Below are 25400 nucleotides of genomic sequence, written 5' to 3' on the forward strand. Positions count from 1 at the left end.
GGGTTTAAAAAGATGTGGTACTCACTCGAAAGACCTTCTCCACTCTTGCAATGCTCTTCCCAAAGATGGTTCCAAGTTGGTCTCCAATTCCAGCCAATAAGAAACCAAAAAGCGGAATTCCAAAGATGGCATATAAAATACAAAAGATTTTGCCTCCTTCAGTGCTTGGAGCAATATTCCCATACCCTGGTGAGAAACAGTAAAAAGAGAGAGAGAAAGAGTGGTGAGGTGGCCAAGAAATGAAAGAGCTGAATCAAAGAATCCACAGATTTCTTAAAGGGTTTCTATGCAATCCCGCTGCACAAGCTTCAGGGAAAGGAGCATCATCAAAAATCTAACACTCAGGGGATGCCTGGGTGGCTCAGTCGGTTAGATGTCTGCCTTCAGCTCAGGTCATGATCCCAGGATCCTGGCATCGAGCCCTGCATCAGGCTCCCTGCTCAGCGGGAAGCCTGCTTCTCCCTCTCCCACTCCCCCTGCTTATGTTCCCTCTTTCGCTTTGTCTCTCTCTGTCAAATAAATAAAACAATTTTTAAAAAAATCTAACATTCATAACATTGTTCCATTACTTCTCTTCCTTCTCTCCCTAGAAAGAGTTTCAAGGAGATCCAGCCTTCCTGGATCTTAATGTGTTTAATTAGATTACATTTTAGGAAATTCACAGTCACCTAGAATTGCACTGCTGGTGAAAACCAGTATCTTCCATTTCAGAAACACCAAATATCTTGGACATATGTGTTCAGGGAGATGTGAGGGTCCAAGGAGGGCTCACCGTTGCCCTTTCTAGATTGGAAAAGAGCTTCTCCTTTAGTCTCTTCCCACAAGCCTTCCCTCCACTTGACAGACTGGCTGTCTTCCACATTGGGCTCTCTAGGCTGATGGGTGCTCTGCATTAGGCAGGGTATGTGGTCTAGCACAAATGCAGAAAGGACCCAGGGATCATATAGCCCCATCCTGAGAAGGCTGAAAACAGCAGAGCAGCAAAGGAAGCTCGTGCCTCTTCCCTCACTGACAGTGATGTTTAGCTCTACTTGACTCTTTTTTTCTTGACTGGGAACTCTGCTTCGTGTCTGGGTCCTGCTTCTCCTTCCACTCACTTCTTTCATCAAGGGCTATCAGGCGCTAAAGACATGTTTATTAGTGGAATGGGTGTTTGAATATAAAAGAATCTTTTTATAGCCATGTCTACAATATGTATTTCAAATACTGCTTGAAAACACCAACATCTGCATTCTTAAAAATTCTGCAATTATGTAAGTAAATTCTGTATAGTGAGCACTGGGCTTCCTCTGTGTGAATGGGGCTAAGGGAAGTAGTACTTAAGGGGAAAGGCTATGGTATTGGCATGAGTTATAGAGAGATGAGAATCTAAATTTCTCAATATTGAGTTTCATGCCAATGAATATTGCAGTATTTATGCTAACTACCATCTGGAGAGTCACCCAACAGTTCTCCCCTATTAGGGTAAGTTAGGTGGGGCCTGTTTCCAAATTCATGCGATGGGTGAGTTACTGGGTTCACGGTTGCAAGCAGCTAGGCTTGCGGCACGTTGGCCAAGGCCAATGTTGATGCTGCCCATCCTGCATCTCCTACAAGCCTCGGGAACTCGCTGCTGCCGTCTGCTTTTGGGTGGTGAGTCACCTGGCTATTTTCCTTTTCAATTTTCTTGTCAGAATCACTCAAACCTTTTATCATGAAATTATCTAAATTACAGGTTCCATTTCTCAGATGAGTGTTCAGGCAAGCCTTCCTCCTCTTGCGTTCCTTTTACTCAGCACCGTTTTCATTTAACTGTGCAAAAGAGGCTCTTGGAACTTTTTTCAGGTGCTTTCAGGAACTTGGACAAAAGCCTTTTTCTAAGTGTTGCCCAGGGAATAAATGTGCCTACACAGCTTCCCTTCACACAGGTCGATGGCGACTTGCAGAAACATCTCTGACTCTTGCTTGACTGTCTCCGAGCCGCCTGATCGCTGTCAGGGAAGGTAGGTTTTCTTCCCTCTCAATATCTCAGAAGGAAACATGCGTAGACACAGCACAGGCAAACAAACTGAAGCTTCGAGCCTGCTGAATAGGCGTCTCGTTAACCCAGACAAGAAGTGTGCACACTTCTCCCAGCTTTTGGTGAGGACCCGCCCCCCTGCCTGGGTCAGGACTGTGTTCTGGGAACTTGCTGGTAGCGTCCAAGGAGCATGACAAAGGAGAGAGAAGACAGAGGGTCCGGGTCCAATTCTACCTCACTGCACCTGGTTGTCCCCAGAGTCTCTTAACCTCCACAAACCCCGATATCAGAGGGTTCGGGGATCATGTGGAAAAATCAGTGAGTTGTAAAGTACTATATGATTGCAAAGTAGTAGTATTACTCACAGTATTATTACTACAATTGACTCCTTATTTACTCAGTGTTTCACAGACTAGAACACTATGTTAAAGTTATAACAAAGATCTTGGGTAAGGACACCAGTAAGTAAAATCCGCTAATACTCAAATAAGTCTTTTTTTTTTAAAAAGATTTTATTTATTTATTTGACAGACAGAGATCACAAGCAGGCAGAGAGGCAGGCAGAGAGAGAGGAGGAAGCAGGCTCCCTGCGGAGCAGAGAGCCCGACATGGGGCTCCATCCCAGGACTCTGGGATCATGACCTGAGCCGAAGGCAGAGGCTTTAACCCACTGAGCCACCCAGGCGCCCCTCAAATAAGTCTTTAAATATATTCAAGGCCATCACTTCATAGTGGGCATAAGGTAATTGCCATTCTTAAGTAACACTGTGTTTGTGCATTGTGTGTGTGTACATGTGTGTGTACGTGTGTGTGTGTGTGTGTCTCTTGTCTCTGAGGAACTATATGGGCAAGCTGTCCCAGGGGAACCCTCAACCCTGTTGTTCCAGACTTTTAACACTTTGAGGCTTTGCTCTGAGACAATGGGAAGGCCACATTCCTGGATATTTGGCTCAACTTTACTGAGCCTATAAGACTGCTCTGCTCCTCCACCCAGGATCCTTGGCAGAACCTTGAAGGAGGGGTGACAGTTATATAGACTGGAGACTGGACAGCTTCCTGTTCTGACACTCCCACTTCCTGACTCTCAGATCTTGAGGAGTTCCTTAAGCTTTCTGCCTCACTTTCCTCCTCTGACATGGGGCTACTGACAGCACAGCTATTAAAGATGAAAAGAGAGGCACCTGGGTGGCTCAGTCAGTTAGGCACCAACTCTTGGTTTCAGCTCAGGTCATGATCTCAGGGTCATGGGATCAAACCCCATGGCAGACACTGCACCCAGCAGGGAGTCTGCTTGGGATTCTCTCTCTTCCTCTCTTTACCCCTCCCCCTAAAAAAAATAAATAAATCTTTAAAAAAAAGATGAAATGGGTTACATGTGAAGTATAAGTTACCTGTGGAGATTAAATACATGTAAATCATGACACAAAGTAAGCACTCAGTAAGTATTAGCCATGATCATCTTGCCCAGGGTTTTCTGTAGGAAGAAATCACTTCTGAGTAATAATGTTTCCGGGAAAACTAAGCCCCAGGAGAAAACAGATGGTTGGTTCCTGTTTTCCCTCCAGAAACTGCACCATTCTCCCACAGTGCCAGGACAAGGGACAGAATGTCTGTACCACCAATGGGGCTGGCTCAGTGAGTTGGATGGTCCACCCACTGCTGCATTTGGGGTGTGGGAATCTCTCGGCACAGATAGGGGCAGCAACATCTGGGGAATGAGATGGGATGACATGGAGGCAAGAGAGGCGGCTGGCCAGAGAGAACTAGCCCAGAACAGTAGAACTGGCTTTAAGGAAAGCAAAAGAAGTCCAAACAGTGACTTTCGGTAGGAGAGAACCAACCCAGCAAGGGCTGCCTGTTAAGAATGAGAAGGACCAACGCAGGCCTTGGCTCTGTTTACCTCTAGCCAGAGAACAACTCCTGGCCCTTTTTGAAGAGGAAGCTGGTGTTTAAAGAAGGCTGCCTGAGTCGCTCTTGTGTAACACTTCCATTTGCTATTTATATGCCAAAGTCGGACCTTTGCCAAACCATGTGCCATTCAACCCTGTTATTTGGTGAAGAGTGTTCATTCGAGAACCAGAATGCCTAGGGGTGCTAACCTGGCTCTCTGGGGGTGAAATCTGTGTATCGACACTAAGAAGGGCCCCATGCTTGGTTTATTGATATTGCTGTTGCCATTTTGATCTTCTTTTTTTTTTTTAAAGATTTTTTTATTTGATAGAGAGAGAGATCACAAGTAGATAGAGAGGCAGGCAGAGAGAGAGAGAGAGATGGAAGCAGGCTCCCTGCTGAGCAGAGAGCCCGATGCGGGACTCGATCCCAGGACCCTGAGATCATGACCTGAGCCGAAGGCAGCAGCTTAACCCACTGAGCCACCCAGGCGCCCCATTTTGATCTTCTTAATCATTTTTTAACAAGGGATCACATTTTCATTTTATACTGGGCCCTACAAATTTTGTAGCTCATCCTACTGAATGTAGCTGGGCTCACCTGCTTACTAACCGTGAGATAATGGCCAAGTTACTTGACATCTTGGAGCCTCTGTTTTCTCATCAGTCATCTGAGCTAATAACAGTACCTACTGGATATGCTGAATGAGAGACTAAGTGAGATAATTATATGGATCCCAGTGCCTGGCACCTATGGGCACTCAGGAAATGTTAGTCCCAATGTCGGCTCCTTCCAAAGCCACAGGTGATCCCCCAGTTCAGGTGCTGGGTAAGTAGAAATAGCTACTCAGGTACTTTGCAGGTACAACTCTTTTTTTTTAATTTTTTTTTTAATATTTTACTTATTTATTTGACAAAGAGAGAGAGCACAAATAGGCAGAAAGGCAGGCAGAGAGAGAGGGGGAAGCAGGCTCCCTACTGAGCAGAGAGCCCAATGCAGGGCTCGATCCCAAGACCCTGAGATCATGACCTGAGCTGAAGGCAGAAGCTTAACCCACTGAGCCACCCAGGCACCCCAGCAGGTACAACTCTTAATTAAGTCTGGGCAAGTGACAATTACTAGCTACTATCTGGGACCTGAGCATGTGCTCTTTCTGATTTCAGTAGAGTCAGGTGATTCAATCCAAAAATGTCTCAAAGACGGAAATCTACTAGCATCCCATAACTGTTGATAAGAAAGCATCATTTGCCGCCCTTATGAATAGTAGCTTGTGGGAAAGCACCTGAACAAAGGAGTGAGCGTCATTCCTCTGGCTTAGAAACCCTAGTTGGTGGGAACCCACCAGCAGAGTCAACAGTCAAGAGCAGGTAGGACTTTCCCACATCAGAATTAGTTACCGAGAGAGGGGACAGGGAACAGGGCACCCTCAGCAAAGACTGGACAGAGTTTCGTCTTCCTCTGGCATTGCTCCTAGTTTGGAGAAGTGCCCGAATATATCCCTTTTTGCTACAAATTTGTAAGCCTTCTTGTACATGTAAATGTAAGAAAACTTTGTTTGAAAAGAAGTACTTTGATACCTTCAGATAAAAGAGACCTCTGATACTGAGTCGTATTACCGCTTTTCAGAAAAGACTGTTATTCCTAAGACCTCTCTATACACATTCTAAATAATGAACACATTTTTCTTATGTCTGGCAAGTGCATAACCTCATGTGGCTCATGAGAGTCTTTCTGGAAAGCAATTTGGCAAGTCTTTAAAAAGTCCATGCCCTTTGACACCGCAGTTCCTTGGGGATCCTCCCAAGGAAAGAACCAGAGATGAAGACCACACTTGACACACAAAGATTTTCACTGTGATGTTACACTCTCACTAAATAGAAGTATGTGATTATAGTGTGGGTAGTATATCCAATGGAACCCAATAAAAATTGTTTTCCAAAGAACCTTAGTAATATGGGAAAATGTTTAGAGGATTGCGTCACAAATTATATGAACTCGAGTAAGCAGGTTGATGTTTGGATACTTCACAAATAATGAAAAGACAGCTTCTCAGCTCCAGCGACTCCACCGCACAACCCTGAAGAGTGGAAAATTTCTCAAGACCTAGAAGAATCATGGGCTCTGAGCTTTCCTATAAGCCTTGCGACCATATGTGATGAGTGAATTTACCACCAAATAATTATTCTCACTATCATTGTGCTCAGGTTTTATTTAGAATTCTCTAACTGTGTGATTTTGCGAAGATCCACCACTCTAGAGTTAAAATTAAGCCAGCTAAATGGTTTTCAACTTACAGTGCTTTGTTTTTCAATGAAGAGAAAGAGAAAGTGAGAGAGAAAATAGCGCTTTTACCCATAGTGTAGAACAAGGGCCCAGTCTCTAGCAGAAAACCTAGCCATGATATTAAAGTGGGCTGGGTTTTATCTTCATCTGTTTTTTGTTTGTATGCTTGTTTCGTAGTAGTTTCCCCTTCAGCATCCACCTTCCCTTCAGGTTTGGGGGAAAGGTCTTCATCCCATGCACAGATACGACATAATGTAAGAAAACATTGGTTTTCTTACCTGCCTCCCACAACAGAAGCAACAGAGCCTCCCAGGAAGCCAGGACAAAAATGCCTTTACCCAGAGGCTCATCCAATAGATGTTTTTTCTAAGACATTAAGAGTGAGTGGCCCAAAGAAGGTGGGGGGGAGGTGTTGGGTCAGGCACAGGCCTTCGAGGCCAGAGGACACTTATGGACCCTCTGTGATCTCTGCCCCTTAAGTGTATATTACTTAGGATTTTTTCAGTCTTAGGTGATAGAAAACCCAATGCAGTCTGGCTTTAACAAAAACAGAAATCACTACCCCCAGGGAATAAGGGTTTCAACATTTATTTCTTAACACCTTGCAGGTAGCTTCAACTAAAGTTCAAAACATGTTAGCTGGACCCCATTTATCACGCTGCTGTTCTTCTGCTGCTTCTTTAATGTTATCTGAATTCTAGTCAAGAACATGACTGCCACTCCTGGGCCTATCTCCTTCCAGACTGACCTCCAGGAAGAAAGAGAGGAAATCACTTCCTCAAAAGTTTAAGCAAAAGTCCAGGAACTGAATTTCTTAGTGGCCTAATCTAGATCTCACATCCATCTCTGAACGAAGGACTGTGGGCAGACACAGGCAAAGCACTAGATTTCTTGGTCTAGAAATGGGAATTCATCCCTTTGGGCCTGGAGGCCAACCTTGTGGAGGAAGGCCACTTAGGAACTGGTGATCAGGAGACAAGAGTGTATAAGTGAATGGACACCAGGCAGCAGAAGCCAAGGACTACGAGTGATTTGCTCAAAAGTTCCAGGGCACATACACTACAAAGGGCAGCAAGTGTTACAAATCAAATGCTTCTCTTTGGGCAGATGGAACCAGCATTCCCCATAACGTGAGGTCATGTGGTCAATAAACATGGTTGTTTAATAAACCAAGCCCCTGGGACCCTAACAAGTTGACACACAAGTTGAGCATTCCAGCATAGTTATAGTGTTTTTCAGTGCATCCTACAGACCCCTGATTTAACCATTTCATAAAGCAAGAAAATTAGGATTTTCCTTTCTGTCTTCTTTTTTTTTTTTTTTTATTTATTTATTTTTTTAATATATTTTTTTTAAGATTTTATTTATTTATTTGAGAGAGAGAGAGTGTGAGAGAGAGCATGAGCGAGGAGAAGGTCAGAGAGCGAAGCAGACTCCCCATGGAGCTGGGAGCCTGATGTGGGACTCGATCCCGGGACTCCAGGATCACGCCCTGAGCCGAAGGCAGTCGTCCAACCAACTGCGCCACCCAGGCGTCCCCTTTCTGTCTTCTTTAATACACACTAATGTCTCATGGATCCAACACTGGGTACTGGATCGCATTTCCCAAAAGGTACCTCTTGAAGTGGCCCAGACTTCCTCACCTTTAATTATTTTACTATAAATCCTCCTAAAACGTATGGCACATATCCCCATCTTAGTAACACCAGGATGATGAACACAATTTAATCCGACACTGGTCTTTTCTGATCCAGGACAGTGATACTCTTGGGTGTCATTGAGTTTTATAGCACATTTTACCCTTATACCAAACGGTGCCAGGCCACTGGGAGTTATAATATTGTGGACTAAAATGATCCAGTCTGGGGGCACCTGGGTGGCTCAGTGGGTTAAAGCCTGTGCCTTCAGCTCAGGTCATGATCCCAGGGTCCTGGGATGGAGCCCCACATCAGGCTCTCTGCTCAGAGGGAAGCCTGCTTCTCCTTTTCTCTCTGCCAGCCTCTCTACCTACTTGTGATTTCTGTCAAATAAATAAATAAAAATCCTTAAAAAAAATAAGATAATAAAAAAATAAAATAAATAAAATGATCCAGTCTGGTCTGGAGTATCAAAAGGCTCCTGGGCCCCAAACCTACTAGTGCAATGCAAACCTCCAAAATTTATAATAACCAATCTTAATATATTTGTATATTTGCAAGTGTGAACATGGCATGTCATATAATTAAATTAAAAGACTTTCTAAAAAGAAATGCCGTTTCTCTTTCAACCCAAATTTTCTTATTGCATATAACTTTCTTGAATGCACCAGTGTAGAAAGAACACTTCAGGTCCTGAAGGCTAGGTCTAAAAATAGTAAAAGAGGTCTGTACCTCTAAAACAATCCTTAGCCTCTGAAACTCGCACGAGTTAGGAAGTTGATTATCGAAGATGTACATCCCAAAAGGATGGCACCCTATCCAACACCCACATAAGAAGTGGTCGTAAAGGGTAAGGGAGCGGGAAGAACCTGTTGTAGAGAGCAACAGATGAGGGACGGCCTCCCAGAGAGCATAAAGGGTGTTAATGACGAGATCCTCCCACCTCTCAACGCTATGTGTCTCTTAATTAGGGCTTTTATTGCAGTGTGATGACACTTTTGTAGAGGGACAGAAAACTCTCATTTTCAGCAGAACTGGGAGAGGAATTTTACCCATGGCTTCCCCCATATGTGTAAGGATTACCAAAAAAGTTGGACTGATGCCACATCGGGAAAAAATAAAGAGAAGAAGCACAGAGAAGGAAGAGAGAGCCCATCGGTGGAAAACCCCGAGAAGAGCCATCAAAAATCCAATTATGAAGGAGAGGGTCTCATTCTGAACTTCAAAGAGTGATCCTTGTTTGCACCAAGTGTAGAAAACAGGGCAAAGAGAGAGAGCAGCAGAAGCCCCCTTGAACTTGATCTGGTTCCAAAAAAATTAAAGAGGAAGGACTAAACAGAGAATAACATAGATGGGTCACATTTGCAGGAAACCCTCTCTCTCTTCGGCAGCAGAAAAGAGAAGAATTAGGGATGCGCTACCTGGAAGGTTACCATACCTCTCCTGGCTCTCCTCCCTCCCAGCCCAGAATCACATAGCAGATAGCTGGATTAGGAATATCCAGTTTACCAGGCATCAAGTATTTAAAAGGAAAATCTGCCCAGCATAAATATAAGACTTTTATTGCTTTTCTTTTTTAATGTGGGAGGAGCAAAAAACTTACCAATGGATGAAAGACACTCAGCAGAAAAATACAGACCCAACCAGACAAAAAGTGTGACCAACTATGAAGTAATCACCCACAAGAAAAACCACAAAGCAGAAAAGCAAGAAATCAGGAAAGAATCAGAAAGATAACAAGGGAAAATGGAATGTGAGCTAATGGAATTCAGGAAAGAAACAGGAAGGGGAAAAAGTCCCCTAATGATCACAAAAAGGAAAATAAAATTGGAAGGAACATGTGGCAAAATAGGCACTGTACAAAAACAGGAAAGGAATAGAGAAGATAAAACGAACAAAACAGAAACCACATTTTATGAGTTAAAGAGGAGTAGGACAGACACAGAAGACAAGGTAAAGAAGTGACAATATACGTATAATCAGAATCCCCAAAGAACAGAACCGAAACCACATGGCAGAGAACATGTTTAAGGATGACAAACAAGATCACTTTCCTGAAGGGGAGGAAGATGGGGGGATGGGGTAACTGGGTGATGGACGTTAAGGAGAGCACAGGATATAGTGAACACTGGGTGTTATATAAGGCTGATGAATCACTGACCTTTACCTCTGAAACTAATAATACACTATATGTTACTTAATTGAATTTAAATTTTAAAAAATAGAGAACTTAAAAAGAACACTTTGCCAAAATAAAAGGGACAAAACCTAATAGTATCATCAGATGGAAGATAAATAACCTTTTGAGTAGCCAAGGGTCAAATCATTTATAATAGGGGGAAAAATTGGGCTGGCATCAGGTGTCTCCACAGCAGCACAGATATCAGAGAAGAGTGGGTTATCACCCAAAAGATCCACAAAAAAGAAAATGTGAGCCAAGAATTTCATTTCCAACCATACTGCCGCAGGAGGGTAAGGCTGCCATTTTGAGCAAAGCAAAGTATGGTGGGGAATATTGCTTCCATGAGTCATTCTTAATGCAACTATTTGAAAATTAGTTTCAGCTGAGCAAGTGATGATGGGGAAAGCCACAGAAGGACTAGAGAGGAACACTGACAAAACATATGCGTAACTGTGACTTGAAAATAAGTGTAGGTATCAGGGTAACGGAACAGAATGTTAATCATATACCGTGACGTTATAGAATGATACAGTCAGTGAGTAATAATCAGCAGCCCAAGAGTAAAATAAGTTAAGATGCTGAGTAAGTTCACTGACTGCATTATACATAATAACTGAGAGCCAAGAGTCACCATTTGAATTGAGCAAATTATTGAAGAGAACCATAAACATATTTAATAACTGAAAAGTAAACATCAAAGGATAGTGTCAACTAAAATTGTGTGCAGAGAAGAAGAAGACATCATCGCCTAGGATAGGGACGTAACAAATACTTCTTAAAGAAGAGAAACCCTGTTATGTAGGATTATAAAGTTAACCCTCACACAAAATTCTAAAACTCCACAAGAATCAGAAAAACACACACACAGATAAAGTAAGACAAAAATCCATGCAAGAAAGAGGTAAGTATAGATCACCACAGGATGAGTTATAAAGAGCATTTATCTAGTCAAAATCATGCAAATGTTCACAGCTGATTTAATTAAACTATATTGGGAAGATAGAAGAACAGGAAGAGAACCCTTCTACAGTGGGGCAGGGAAGGAGAAAGAGTCATCCCCTCTTATCTGCAGGGGATATGTCCCAACACCCCCAGTGGAGCCTGAAACCACGGACATATATACTATGTTTTTCCCATCCATACAACCCTATGATAAAATTTAATTTATATATTAGGCAGAGGAAGAGACTAAAACAATAGCTAATAATAAAATAGAATAATTTTAACAATAGACTTTCATAAAAGTTTTGTGGATGTGGTCTCTCAAAATATCGTAAAGTATGTATTCTCCCTTCCTCTTCTTGTGACGTTGTGAGATGATAAAATGCCCACGTGATGAGATGAAATGAGCTGACTGACACCGGCATTGTGACACGGTGTGAGGTCACTACAGACCTACTGATGCAGCATCAGAAGGAAAATCATCCACTTCTGAAACACAGGTGACCCAGGGCAAATGAAACCTCAAAAAGCAAAAGCATCGATGAGGGGACCGTGGTAATTTCTCCCCTCCCACAGCTGGAGGTCAAGAAATAACCTCTAACACAGAAAAATCAGGAAGTGGCAATACAAGCATGGTAGTTAAAGACAAGGAGATGAATATCAAAATAATCAACCAAAAGAGATGAGAGCATTGCCACAGGGGAGGTGAGGATGGGCAGAGGGGCAGAGACGGCCGTTTCATTAAACTTTGTAGAACGATGGCCTTCTTTCATAGGCAACCTTAGTAAAAAGGACACATTTTTAAAAGGAATGTGAGCTCCACTGACCGGTCCATATTTTGATTTTCCACTCTGACCACTTCATCAGGTCCAGGCTCTCTAGCTCTCATTTTAAAAAATGTAATTCTTAGTCTGCTTTGACTTTTATAGAAAGCCACTACAACCCCTGCATTTCTCCGACAGTGTGTCATAAGCCTCCTGTGACCCTCAAATTGCCAGGGTTCCAGGACCAAATATTGACCAAGTGCCATTTCTCAGGCTGGCCCCCAGACAAAAAGATGTTAGCCCACAAAGGGATACCTATGGTGGTGATGACAGTCCCAGCAAAGAAAAAGGCACTTCCAAGGTCCCAGTGACTGCTGTTGTTGGAAGAGTTTCCTATTGGACTTACTCCTGCGTTGTCAGCGTCAAGGGCATGCTGCAAAGAGAGCGAGAAAGCACAAGATTCAAAATTAAAAGATTTAAGATCCAAGATTCAAGATTAAAAATTTTTAAAAAATTTTTAAAAGCTCTCAAATTCTTTCCTTGCACAAGAAACTGAAATGATCGGGCACCTGAATGGCTCAGGTGGTTGAGTGTCTGACTTGGTTTCAGCTCAGGTCACGATCTCAGGTTCCTGAGATGGAGCCCCACGCTGGGCTCCGCACTGAACGGGGAATCTGTTTGAGACTCTCTCTACATCTCCCTCCGCCCCTCGCCCATACACATACCCCTCCCCCACCACTCTCACACATGCTCTCTCTCTCTCTCTCTAATAAATAAATAAATCTTAAAAAAAAAAAAAACTGAAATGACCTATAAGGTATTGGTTATATGAACGTGGGTGCAGTCATAACATGAAATACTAAACACACACTTACTAAAACTAGAAAATTACTTTTAGGTGGGGAAAAAAATACTAGACGATATAGTATGGTGCCATTTATATAAAATTTGCAGGCACAGGATTTAGGCAATCTGGGCATGGGTTATGCAAAATACATATCACTGTGTATATAGAAAGATGTCTAGAAAGATCGTCACCCGAAATGTCATTCCTGGGAGGCAGGATTTCAGTTGCTTTTCATTCTTCCCTTTTCTGTTTTGTTAAAATGTTTTATGCTGAGTTTGTTTCAGGATGGCAGGAGGTGAGAGCCTGGGCTCTTAAATCAAGCCAGCAACGCTCTGCCCATTATTAACTTCAGAACCATGGACAAGTTATTTTAACCTCTGTAAATGCAAATGTCCTTATTTGCAAACGGGGAATAATAATGCCTTTGTCCACAAAGTTTTGAGGATTCAGTGAGAAGGTCTGTGTAATGCACTCAGCCCAGGGCCCAGCACGGAGATGGGGGTAACAAATAGTAGACAATTTTGTGACTGCCATTTAACTACCCGCCTGCCCCCAACATGCAGCTTGTGTGTGTGTGTATGTGTGCGCGCACGCATACACACACACTCCTTTTTTTTTTTTTCCCAATTTATTTATTTTCAGAAAAACAGTATTCATTATTTTTTCACCACACCCAGTGCTCCATGCAAGCTGTGCCCTCTATAATACCCACCACCTGGTACCCCAACCTCCCACCCCCCCGCCACTTCAAACCCCTCAGACTGTTTTTCAGAGTCCATAGTCTCTCATGGTTCACCTCCCCTTCCAATTTACCCAAATTCCCTACTACACTCCTTTTAAAATAAGTGACTCCTCACTGGCTGCAAGGTTTGGAATTCCATACACCTTAAATGCACATAAATTGACCACACTGAGGATCCAAGCCCATCTCACACTACTAGAAAAGCTCCAACCCAAGGCAGGTCAACTCCATGAGACATCCCCTTAAACCTCTGGACCTTTGCTTATGCCCTCCCACAATAGTACCTGTTCTGTAGAGTCCAGTCTGGCCCCCACTTCTTGCAGGAGGCTCCATGCATGTACCGCAGTCCCCACAGATACCCACTTCCCAGGGCTCATACTCCTGCACCACATATATTTAACGGGCTTTTGATCACAGGTTCCGCAGCTGAAAATCCTTGCCTAGACCCCGCATGTGCAGAATAACGTGCAAAATACATCCGCAGCCCTTCCTGGGCTGGTCTCTGCCAGCCCCTTTCAGGCCCGGGGAGAGGGTAGAATAACCTTCAAGCAAGGGAGCTGTGGTGAGGGAGTGACAGGTGGGGCCTTCAGAGGGAGGTGACAAACATATAAGCTACTTTTGGAACAACAAATAGAGCGAGTGTTCCCTGAACAAAGTTGGAATAACCCCATGTGGAGATAACAGGTCACAGTTAAATATTGAAATGTAATTCAATTTATCCTAAATAATACCCACAGAGCTTTGTTCAAACAGGCAGAGAGCTTCTGCCACAAATCAGACTAACTGAAAAAGCCAATCATCATTACCTTTCACCTTCACAAATCTGAGATATTTCAAACTTTCTAGACCAGGTATTAGCAACAGTTTCCTCTCCCCCCCCCCCTTTGCCTGTTTTTCTTTTCCTTTAGCAATGCTTTAAATATGCAAACACCATTCTGAGCTCATGGATGTTACAAAAGCAGGCCCCGGGCTAGATCTGGCAGACCCCTAGACATCTGATTGGACAATAGGGAAATAAAAATCTCTTTTGTTGAAGTGTATTGTTTCCTGGTCCTAAGAACCTGAGATGGTCCATTGGAGGCTGTTTCTAGTATAAACCCTAGCACCCCAGGATTTAAAAACCGGCCTCGCGGGATGCACAAGGGCTCTCCTAGCCCATGTTTAACAGACCTAATGGACAACTATCACTTACCCATCAGAGGCTCTGCTCTGCTTTAGAGCAAGACAGATGGCAAAATATCCATCTTCTGCTGGTAAATACTTCTGCTGGTAAAATATCCATTTTCACTGTGCTGTGTGAGTGCCATCAGACCAAATCACAGGCCTTAACTAGTGTTTACGTGCTCATTATCTGCTCGGCTGTGCCAGGCCCACCTGCAAGGAAAACCTTGGGGACAGCGCTAGGCACGCTATCGATAACCTAATATTTACAACATCTATGAAGCTGCATAGAGAGTTGGGCTTCAGTCAAGTCTCCTGTGTTGAGAAATGTACCTAAATGTCATAAGCCACACATAAAAGTACAGATTTGCAGCAGAGACAAGTGGGGATGATTATTTGTTTCATCAAAAAATCCGGAGGAACATGCCTTTTTAAGTTTCATTTTTTGAATTATGCAATTTATAAATATTTAATGTTTACATATGCAGCCCTCAAGGAAAGCATGTGTTGGTTGGAAGGGAGGGAAACTACCATTTGTTGAATTCCTGTGTGCAGACAGGGGCTTTAGAAGTCTTATTCATTTTTTTATCCTTCCTGCAACTTGTGTGTTATCCAATTTTAGCCTTTCTACAACTTGCAAGAAAGTAATATTATCCCCACATTTGAGATAGGGAACCAGGCTCAGCAAAGTTAAGTAACTTGCCCTAGGCCACACAGCAGGGAAGTGGAGCTAGAATTCAAATCCAGACTTGGCCCAAGTCATAGTTTAGACCTCTCCTCTGTGGCCTTCCTCTCTCCCCACCTCTGTGCTCATCTCCAGACAGAAATGAGAAGGAAGACCATGACTGCCCAAGAATTTATGCAGAAGGACCTCTCAAAGGATCATTTCTAATTAGACCACATGTAAAGGCAGGCACCCACCTTCCTTTGGCTGCTGCAGCTGGAAAGAGCTTAACTGTTCTCCATTTAAAATAAAATTAAAAAAATAAATAAACATGGGGAACAACTGATGTTATACCCTGAGAGGGAAGAAACAGAGAAAAGAGAGCGAAGGCCCTGAAAAACCAGGAAGACAAGGAAGTAAAGGCGAGAAAGGAGTGTCCATGGGTGCGTGGGAGCTCGGGCTCAGCGGCAGCAAAGCTAGCCACGTTGAAAGGCCGGTCCACCCGGCATCCAACTTTAACTTTGCTTAGATCTCTGATATCAATCCCTCTCTCACTTTCCCAAATCTACAGTAGAGTGGGCTACACACGCAAATACCTTCAGGAAGTGCTTTTGTGGAAATTAAATATAAAGGCTGTTTGCAGGCACGATGGGACCAAAATGGGACGGAAACAAGGAGAAAAAGAAACGCTCCAAAAAGTCATCAAGACCTTGGTGAAGCTTTGGACAATCTCCAGTCCTGGGAATGAGGTTTGATTATTTTGTCTGGATTGGGTGGGTCAGAAAGACTCCAGCAAACCACCAGAATTAAAACAAAGCGGCACACATGAGCTATACACACAGAAAGAGAACCCAGTTTAAACAGTCTAGCACTTGGAATTTAACTCAGAATATTTCTGATGGGGTTCAGAGTTCCAACTTTATTAATTTTTTAAGTATTTTCTAATCATTTTAATTGTTTGAACTCAAGTAATACATATTAAAATTAAATGTGCTTGCTCTCATGTTTTTTTTCTCTGCGTTCAGGCTGCACAAGTGAAGACAAGCCGGCCCATTAGAAATGTCTGAGCACAAAGATAATGAAATGATGCATCTGAGCTGTGTACTACTTCACTTAAAAGATCAGTTATAGGGGAGAGATGTGACCAACAGCAGCATCATGTTGGGCCACAATCTCAGACCCAATGAGCATCACGTGTACACTTAGAAGCTCAACCAGTATCAAGTTCGGAGAGCTCTTATGAGGACCCAAAAAGAAATTATACTCAATATGATGTGAGAGCTTCAGGGAAAGGATACTCTGGATAAGAGGGCATTACTTTAAAATTTAATTCCATTCACTCTTTAATTTCCTGTTTAGCCTCTGAGTTGGAATTTCCAGCACCCACCCAACTACCCAGTAAACAGCTCATGAGTGAATGTTCAGATCATTAATAAGTGAATGAACAAACTAAAGTAATAAATTTAGGCCATGCAATTTACTTCTTTGTAAAAGCAGAGAAACGTAATAAGAAAGTAGACCCACAAAAGAAATATAATGATTGTTCAAAAGAAGAAGAAGGAGGAGGAGGAGGAGGAGGAGGAGGAAGAGGAGGAGGAGGTGGGGAGCTAACATGAATGGGGCAAGAACTAAAAGACTAGAGTGGTGGCTGCCCAGCGGCTGGGTGGTGGGTGAAATGGGCGATGTGGGTCAAAGGGGACAAACTTTCCCTTATAAGAAGAGTAAGTTCTGAAGACCCAATATATAGCATTGTGATCACAGCTAGTGATACTGCATTATACCCTTGAAAGTTGCTAAGAGAGCAGATCTTAAGTACTCTCACCACAAAAAAAAAAAGAAATGGTAATTATGTAACATGATGAAACTATAATGTAATTCCATGGTAGTAATCACCTTGCAATATACAAATGTAGCAAACCACCATACCGTACACCTTAAGCTAACACATTATATATCAATCATAGCTCAATAAAACTGGAGAACAACTAGATAAAAGAGTCTGTCCCTCTCCCCCATCTTCCCACCACCACCCCCAGGCGTTAAGACCACCCAAAAGGTATAAAAAGAAACTGCAGCCCCTCTGAAAGTGAGGTGGGTCTGAACCCCCCCCCACCGGGTACCCCCACCAACTCCCCCCTCCCACCCCGGTGCTGTAATCCCATTAGACAATGCCAGGCCGTCCAAATCACTGTTGCAGATGGCGCAAGATACCATCATGAGTGTTAGCACGACAGTGGGATGAATGATGACCCACGGGGGACCACTAACTGTCTGTGGCTTTCCTCCGATGATCTGTGTACTCGGTGAGATAATCTGTTTTTCTGTTGCCTTATGTGGCACCAGAAAGAAAAACAAAAAAGGGTGCAACAAGCATCACTCTCCGTGTCTGAGACTGGCTGATGGATACGGCCGATCTGTGTCATATGCCTGGACACCAGTAGCCAGAGCGATCGTCTGACCCACAGTCCAACCCAGGACACTTGCCCAGTAAAGAAGGGTTCTGTGAAGGGCCATGCTGGAACCACAAGACAGGGGGAGCTCAGGACATAGGGTCATTTTACTAATAGCTTATACCAAAAGGACAAAAGGACAAAAGGAAAGGACCTCATATGAGAACCCAAAGCTGGTTCTGTGCCTACCACATTCTTAGTCCTGAGAGGGCACAGTCAGCAAAGGGGTCTACGAAGTAGCTATTTAGCCAGAGGTCAAGGCAGGATGAGGGAGTGGGTATAAAAAGTGACTTCATAAATGTATTAAAAGAGAGCACACTTTCAGCCATTAATGGACAGAAGGCAAGCCACAAACCCTGTGAGACAGAGAAAGGCAATTGGCAGAACACATTCATTACCACTCGGAAATGCCCCTAATGATTCAAAACCCCTGTAACAGGACAGGACATCTTTCCACCTCCTTCCACGTCTGTGGCAGAAGGGCCTCAGGTAAGAACTGGAAGTAGGATATTAACTTGTTCACCATGGTTTCTTTTTATTTCTCTTGCTCCAGAAGCATTTCTCACATAAATATTTCACAGCGGTGGGAGCGAATATTCTGCTGTTAGGAGAGGGGCAAGTTTATGTCCAAGTGTGAGACGACATCACAATATTTCCAACAGTGGGAGGGCATCTGAGAGGAAATCTGGAGCCACCCCCCAGCAAGGCACATCTGTGGCAGATTGCAAGAGGTCTACGCCTCGGTCCAGAGGTGGAGAGGACTACCCACATCAACACTTACTCTTGCAACAGAGAGAGTCTGCGGTAAAGTGGGAAATGTTCAGCCTGAGCACGTTACTCAGCTTCTTTGAGTCTCTGTTTCTTCATCTATAACATGAGGAAACCTTTCCCTGCAGGGTTGTTGTCAGGACTTTTTTTTCAGTGGATATAAACGTTTGAGCTGTCTGCCTTGTCATTTTGTATATAATAATATTAATAATAACGGGAATCCTTTCCGAGCACTTATAGTGCACAGAGGAACTCAGTTAACCCTCATGATGATGCTGTGAGACAGACATCACTACCACCCACTGGGGCACTTGAGATTGAGACTAATCAATTCCCCTGACCACAGTCCCTTAACTCATGCATGGCACAGCCGGCAAGCAAATGCTATTAGAATTGTCAACAGGAAGATCGCCTTCCTAAATGCTGGAAAGACAGCCTCTCTCCATCCTCGCTTCTCCCCATCCCAGACCATCACAGCCCAGCTCCCTGCCTTGCAGAGAGCAAGTGGGCTCTCACCCAGGCTGGGCCCCCTACAGCCGTACCCTCTCTGCATCTCGCACAAAGAAGTGTTCGCAGAAACCAGGCCAGGCCATAAAAACAAAAAGAAAGAGGCACCTTCCGTGCCTTGGTGAATATTATGACAGTGTGTATTTTCCTGCTATCCTAACTGTATCCAGTTATATGTGCAAGTATTAGCCCTTCCTGGGGTACCTGACAGCAGGCTTTCATCAAAACGTTATAGCCTGGTTTTAAATCTAAAGTGAAGGCACCTGTAGAACAGACAAGACAAGTAGAGAATCTGTTTAGAGAATAAAAGAACAAAACCCAAGGTAGGCTAGACTGTGCACTTCCAGAACCTATGATCTTAGACAAGTGACTTTCCTTGCTACCACCAGTTAATTTTCGGTGGGGGTAAATGGGCTAAAACTCATTTCACTGTGTGCCTGGGTGGCTAAGTCAATTGAGTCAGCGACTCTTGATGTCAGCTGAAGTCATGATCTCAGGGTCTTGAGATGAAGCCCCGCATCAGGCTCCATGCTCCTTGGGGAGTCTGCTTCAGGTTCTCTCTCCCTCTGCCCTTCCCCTCCCATCCCTGACCCCCACTGGTGTGCTCGAGGGTGCTCTCTCTCTCAAGTAAATAAATAAATAATCATTAAAAAAAGATTTGGTCTAAAGAAAAAAAATTATTAGCACCTGGGTATACACTAATGACTAATCTATCTAAATATTGTCCGTGGGATCAAGCCATATTTGGGGGAGCTCTTTTACTTTCCAAGTTGTGCCTCACAATATAGAATTAATTTTCTCTCTCTCTTTGACTACATAAGGGAAAGTGTAAACCATGAGGAAAGCATCAAGTCCATAAGGAACTGGGGTATCATATATGCTCTGATGAGAACAATAAACTTTCTGATTAACTGTCACTTTTTCATCTCCATTTGGACTCATCCTCTACGGATTCAGGAACAAATTTACCAAAAGTTGCTGAAAAGTCACCGTGGTCCTAGGGTCCTTGATGTACACTCCTCATAATCCCAAATTAATACTTCATTTCCTGTGCCCCCTCAAAGATTGTGTCAGCCCCTCTAACCTCTAATGAGCGCACTCTGATCTGGGGGCAGAAGGAAGCAGAGACAATCCCAGAGACTTTGAAGAGAGCTCTAGAATACTCATAAAAATAATCCTAATAGCCAGCATTTGCAATATGCCTTCCTCTCTTACTCAACCCTCCACAAAAACCCACTGTCAAGTGTCACATTACTACTCCCGTTTTATAAACGAGACAACAGAAAACAGAAGTAGCTTGTCCACAGTCGTAGACGTTAGTAAGCGGCAGAGCTGGGACTGGTTGAATGTACACCCCTCCAACCCTGCCCCAGACAGGCTCTCTCTTCAGACAGCTCTCTGTCTGGCGTGCAAACATTGTGCTAAAGCTCATCCGTTACGGCCCCCTCTTCCCCATGAAATAGGACAATAGAGAGAAGTAAGAATTTGTGGTCTGGCCCTCGTTTTTCAAAGAATGAAAGGTTTAAGTCCTCACTCCATAAAGTTAACCTACATTGTCAAGCTCTCCTCCATCCCTTCTGTCCACAGAAAAGGAAAAGAATTTTCCTCGTTCTCAAAAGAGACTAAGAACTTACTTTTAACCACAGAACCAAAGGATAACCATAACCATAACTCTGGTTTCAACAGAATATGTTGACCCAGCCTCAACACTGTATGTGAGGACACAAAGCCACGTCCCTCTAGAGCACAACCAACAGCCAACCATTACTCTGCAGTGAATGATGGTCCTTTTGGAGGTCCCACAGGTTGAGTCTGAGATTCCTGCTCTGTGAATAAGGCCCTGAGTGTTTGCTTCTGTTCTAGCACCAGCCATAATGGACTCCAACCAACTCCTCAAGCCAAGTCAGTCTCCTTGTTCATAAGTAGAGCGCTGTGGTTAAAAAGCACAGACTCTGGGGCAAGACTCTTCATCTCCAGATCCCAGCTCTAACTCCCAGTTGAGCTTGGGAAAAGTCATTTAACATCTCCCTTCAGTTTCTTACCCCGACTTCGAAGCACCACTATAAACATTAAATGATAAAATATTTAAGCACCTGGCCAGAGCAAACACCATGCAAATGTTAGCTGGTGACCAAATTAATACAAGACTGGAAGATTCTGGAGGATAGGGGAAGGCATCTTGCTTCCTTTGTTATTGTTTTCTAATCACTAGCGCCAAGCATAGCACCTGGTACGTGACAGGAATTCAGTTAATATTAATAAATTTATTAAATTCAATTAATATCTAAATGAATAAATTTGGTTGTAATTAATGAAGATAATTATATGAGCCACACACTGTCAAAATCTCATTAAGTAAGATTTCCGCTTCACTTTAAACGAGAATCAAATACATGCCCACTTGTATAGAAATGTGGACACCATACACTCATTTCTGGGTTTTTGTTTTATTTTTATGGGAGTTTTTTTGGGGTGCAGAACACAATCCTCATTTGCAAATTCATTTCTCCAATGGCATGCCAATTGCCATTAGCTTTTTAATTTCTGGCTTAAAAGCTTTAGAACTTCACTGGACAGTGATGGAATCACAGCCTCAAGGATAAGAACAATAATAGTAATGAAGAGGAGGCCTGTAGAGACAGGCCGGGGGCTGCAGGCCCGATCTTGCATGCACCGAACAATCTTCCGCATGACCACTTCGCTGGAGAAAGGGCAGCGCCTCTGACTTCAGGGCACCAGCTGGGAGGGGTCACTTCTCTTCATCGGAGCTGTGTCCTTGGGCACAAAGGACCCAACCCTGCACTCAACAGAGGTCACCTGCTGCCTCAGCTGTGGCCTGAACTTCTTGCACAAAAGGCTGCTTGGAAGAAGGGATGCCCCAGGGTGGGGAAGAAGACTTAACTGGCTCTGCATGCTGACTCCCAGTAAGGATGGCCACAGACTGCTGAATCTGGGCTCAGGTGCCGTGCTTCCCTTAAACCACTGCATTCCTGGGGCGCCTGGGTGGCTCAGTCGGTTAAGCGTGTGCCTTTTGCTCAGGTCATGATCGCTGGGTCCTGGGACCAAGCCCCGCATCCGGCTCCTTGCTCGGCAAGAAGCCTGCTTCTCCCTCTCCCTCTGCCTGTCACTCTGATACTTGTGACACCTCTCTCTCTCGCTGTCAAATACATTTAAAAAAATCTTTTTAAAAAATCATTGCATCCCTAAATATGTAAAGCTTTGGAGGTTAGGGACACCACGGGAATCTGCTCATGTAGAAAAAAGGCAGAAAGATGATTTGAGAGAAGTACCTTGGCAACCAGACTAAAAAGAAAGGACTTCTATTGCCCAGAAACAAAATAATTTTCTGCTTTGCTTCTGCGAAGATTCTGAATAAAGGACTCTTGGTCTCCAAAACAGATGTAAAAAGCTCTATTCATTCATTCCTCAAATATCAATCATCTTCTATGGGCTGGCTGCTGTGCCAGGCATGAGACACAGACTCAACCTGGAAGACCTCACAGTTGTGGGAAGGAGAAGATGAGAAAAACGATGTTCCCTCCACAGGTCTATCAAGGGCCGAGGCACACGTGAGTGCTGGGTGCTGCGGGGCCAAGCAGGGTACCGCCCATCATGGAGGGTACACAAAGGCTTCCCCTAGCACCGGAGTTTAGGCACCTCTAAAGGTAAATCAGTTCTAAAATCCAGAGCCCCAGACTGAGCAGAGTCCCATCATTGGCATTCCATAAATGTGTAGTTATTAAATGAATGAATGGTTTAAAATCAGCTCCTGACAACCACTGCTAAACTCTAGGTTTATGTAAGGGACCAAAATGGCCATGTACGGATGGATCAGATCACACTACTCTGCTACCTGAAATAGCCATGAATCCCTGCATGGTGTTAACCCCCAGGCTAATCTCTACCAAGTTCCCTTTGCTAACTCACCTCCAGTCATATATGCTCCTCTTCTCTCAAGTCCTCAGACATCCTGGACCTCCTCCCACCACGGGGTCTTGGCACTCAGCTCCCCCGCCTAGAATCCCCATCCGTCTCTCTCAGTTCTCCTGCTCATGTGCCCAATGGCCCCTTATCCTCTGCAGTGTTCACCTCAGTTTTATTTATACTGATTCATGTGATTACATGCACAAGGTTTGTCTCCCTTACTACGTATCAGTAGGGTAAGCATAAAATTTATCTTTCAAACCAGGACATTTTTGAGAGAGAAAGGGATGTTACTAATAAGTATTCCAGAACCATGAAAACTGGGATGATTGGTCATCCTAGCTAGAAGCTCCAGGGACTATATGTCCCCACTTTTATTCAAAATTGTGTCCCCAGGACTTAGCACTGAAGTTGGCACACAGCAGGAAATCAGTAAATTTGTTGAATTAATGAATGAGTGAGTGAATGAATGAGGGAGTAATTGATTAAGGGATTTGGGGCTTGGCAGAATAAGGGAATGGTAGATGTCACGGCCTTGGGGAATGTTCATGGCTCATGCAGATTAACCAACATCTGCTGCTCCTGGAGAGGAGACTTTGAGAGCTCCTGATCTGTGGTCCTCCCATATCTGCAGAATAGCAGCTTGGGTCACCAAGACAGCATTCAATGTCCACACCCAGGACACAACACAGTAGCCAGTCCTCTCACACAACTGCTTGTATCTTAAATGAAATTGTGTCCCACCAAAGCATGGTGGGGTCAGGCCCAAGGAGCAGAGCCAGGGAAATGTGTCAGTATACCAGAGGACTGATCAAGTATCTAAGACTCTAATTACTTTCTATCAAATCCTTATGATTTCCTTTGATCATAAAAGGAAAACCAATGGCAAAGGTCCTGTTGACCAACATAAAAAGACATGAACCTGTCAAGGAAGGGGAGCTATATAGTAGGATGAGAAGGGACACCCACACCCAAAGGTTCATACTTCCAGGAAATTCCAGACCTAGCCCATGCCAGCAGATGAAAGCTTCAGTTTTTCTTCAGGTAAAGAGACTACCATGAAGAGAAAGTGCCCATTTTTTAGGTCAAGAGGGTTCTGTGAAGTTATGGAACTTGCCAAAGCAAGGTCTGAATGAAGTACACCAGGAAAAAAGTCAACTTTCCAGACAGTGAGGTAGCCTGCTCATGCTAGGGGGCCTACACCAGCTGCCCCCAGGGGCAGCCTCCGGTGAGAGAGGAATCCTTGTTGCCTGCACTACAATGGAAATACCCATGTCCTCCCTGGTGAGCACCTCCCCCAACACTACACCCACTCCCATGAATCACCCCTCCCTTCCACATGGCTATTACCTGGAGAAAAGACAGTCATGTGACCCCATGAGCTACACTGGAGACATTCAGAGCCTTACAACATTTAAGCATTCGCAGCTTGAAAAACAACTCTTACTTAACATCATCCACCTGGACTGGGGCATGGGTCCCTCCCCCCATCAGTCAAGGAGGCCACCTCATGGTTTTATGCTTTGAGGATCACAGAAGATGAACGTGTTACTGCTTTCTCCAAGACTAGCTATGGCAGAAGTTTCTAAGACAATTGTATTGGGGGCAGGAAGTAAGCATTTGAGGCAAGTCAGAGCAGTGAGGATCAAGAGGTTCTTGGGATTGGGTGGCCATTAAATCAAGTTCAAGGAAATAAAGTCTCCTGAATGTCAGCTAGATGCCAGGCTGTAGTGTTCTGTGTGGGTTTCGTCCTTCCCTCCTCCTCCTGTTCTGAATGAGAAGGACTGTCCCACCCGTTCCTAGGAGGAGAAGTCTTAGGTTCAGTGGGGTCAGGGACCCAGTCTACCTAACTTTCATATCCATGCTCCTTCCTCTCCTGGACACCCCCTTCTTGAAATCCAATGGTCCACATAAACCTGCTACAATACCAAGTAAGACAGCCCATGCCTCCTTAAAAATCTCTCCTTCTCCCTCCAGGCTTTTCCTTGGAGTAAAAGCTTTCAGAAAAGGCCCACATGTACTATAGGGGATACTCTCCATTAGCACAAGTAAGAAGAATAGCACAATGTTTAGACCTATGGGCCCCGGAGTCAGGTGTCCCAAGGCTCAAATCCCCGTTCAACCACGTACTGACTGTTACTTACTTTGGACAAGCTACTTCTTGGAATTAATTTTCTCATCCACAAAATGGCATGATGGCAATGGAACCTACCTGTCGGCTCACTGCAAGGGTTAAATGAGGTCAGACGCGGAAGCACTTAGAACAGTGCCTAGGGGAAAGTGAATGACCAAAAAGCAGGAGCCGTGTTTCATGACTAGGACAGCTCTGCAGGAAATCTCTCTGTTACAGTCATCTGCAGACTCCCTCGGGTCGCCTCGGGGGCAAGAGTCCAGAAATGGATGGCTGTTCTGTGTCCGCTCTGGGTAGAACGGCTGAGCCCCGGCTCTGGTTAAGTGGCTTGCTCCAGGGCATCAAACTAGAAGATCCACAAACCTCAGTCGGGGATAAACTCAGCCAGGCCCTCAGTCAGAGGACACAGGCCCTTTCACTCAGTTACACCTTAGAATGCTGGCCATTCTGTCGTTCCGCTGACCTGCGCTTTGGGGGCTGCCTGAGTCTTCTGGGTCCCTGAGGTTCTC

At 44.2% G+C, this 25400-nt stretch overlaps 1 protein-coding gene across 1 annotated transcript in view; it reads right to left on the bottom strand.

Moving 5' to 3' along the window:
• KCNK10 (potassium two pore domain channel subfamily K member 10) overlaps positions 1–25400 on the bottom strand; it is a 130700-nt gene that overhangs the window by 41917 nt on the left and 63383 nt on the right. Inside the window, exons 3-4 of the mRNA XM_044230936.1 lie at positions 12013–12130; positions 26–186 (exon numbers count right to left, since the gene is read on the bottom strand). Of these exons, the coding sequence (XP_044086871.1) occupies positions 26–186; positions 12013–12130 (279 nt within the window). The remainder of the gene's footprint in view (positions 1–25; positions 187–12012; positions 12131–25400) is intronic.

This window comes from Neovison vison, chromosome 13 (genome assembly GCF_020171115.1).
Source record: "Neovison vison isolate M4711 chromosome 13, ASM_NN_V1, whole genome shotgun sequence".
NCBI lineage: Eukaryota > Metazoa > Chordata > Mammalia > Carnivora > Mustelidae > Neogale > Neogale vison.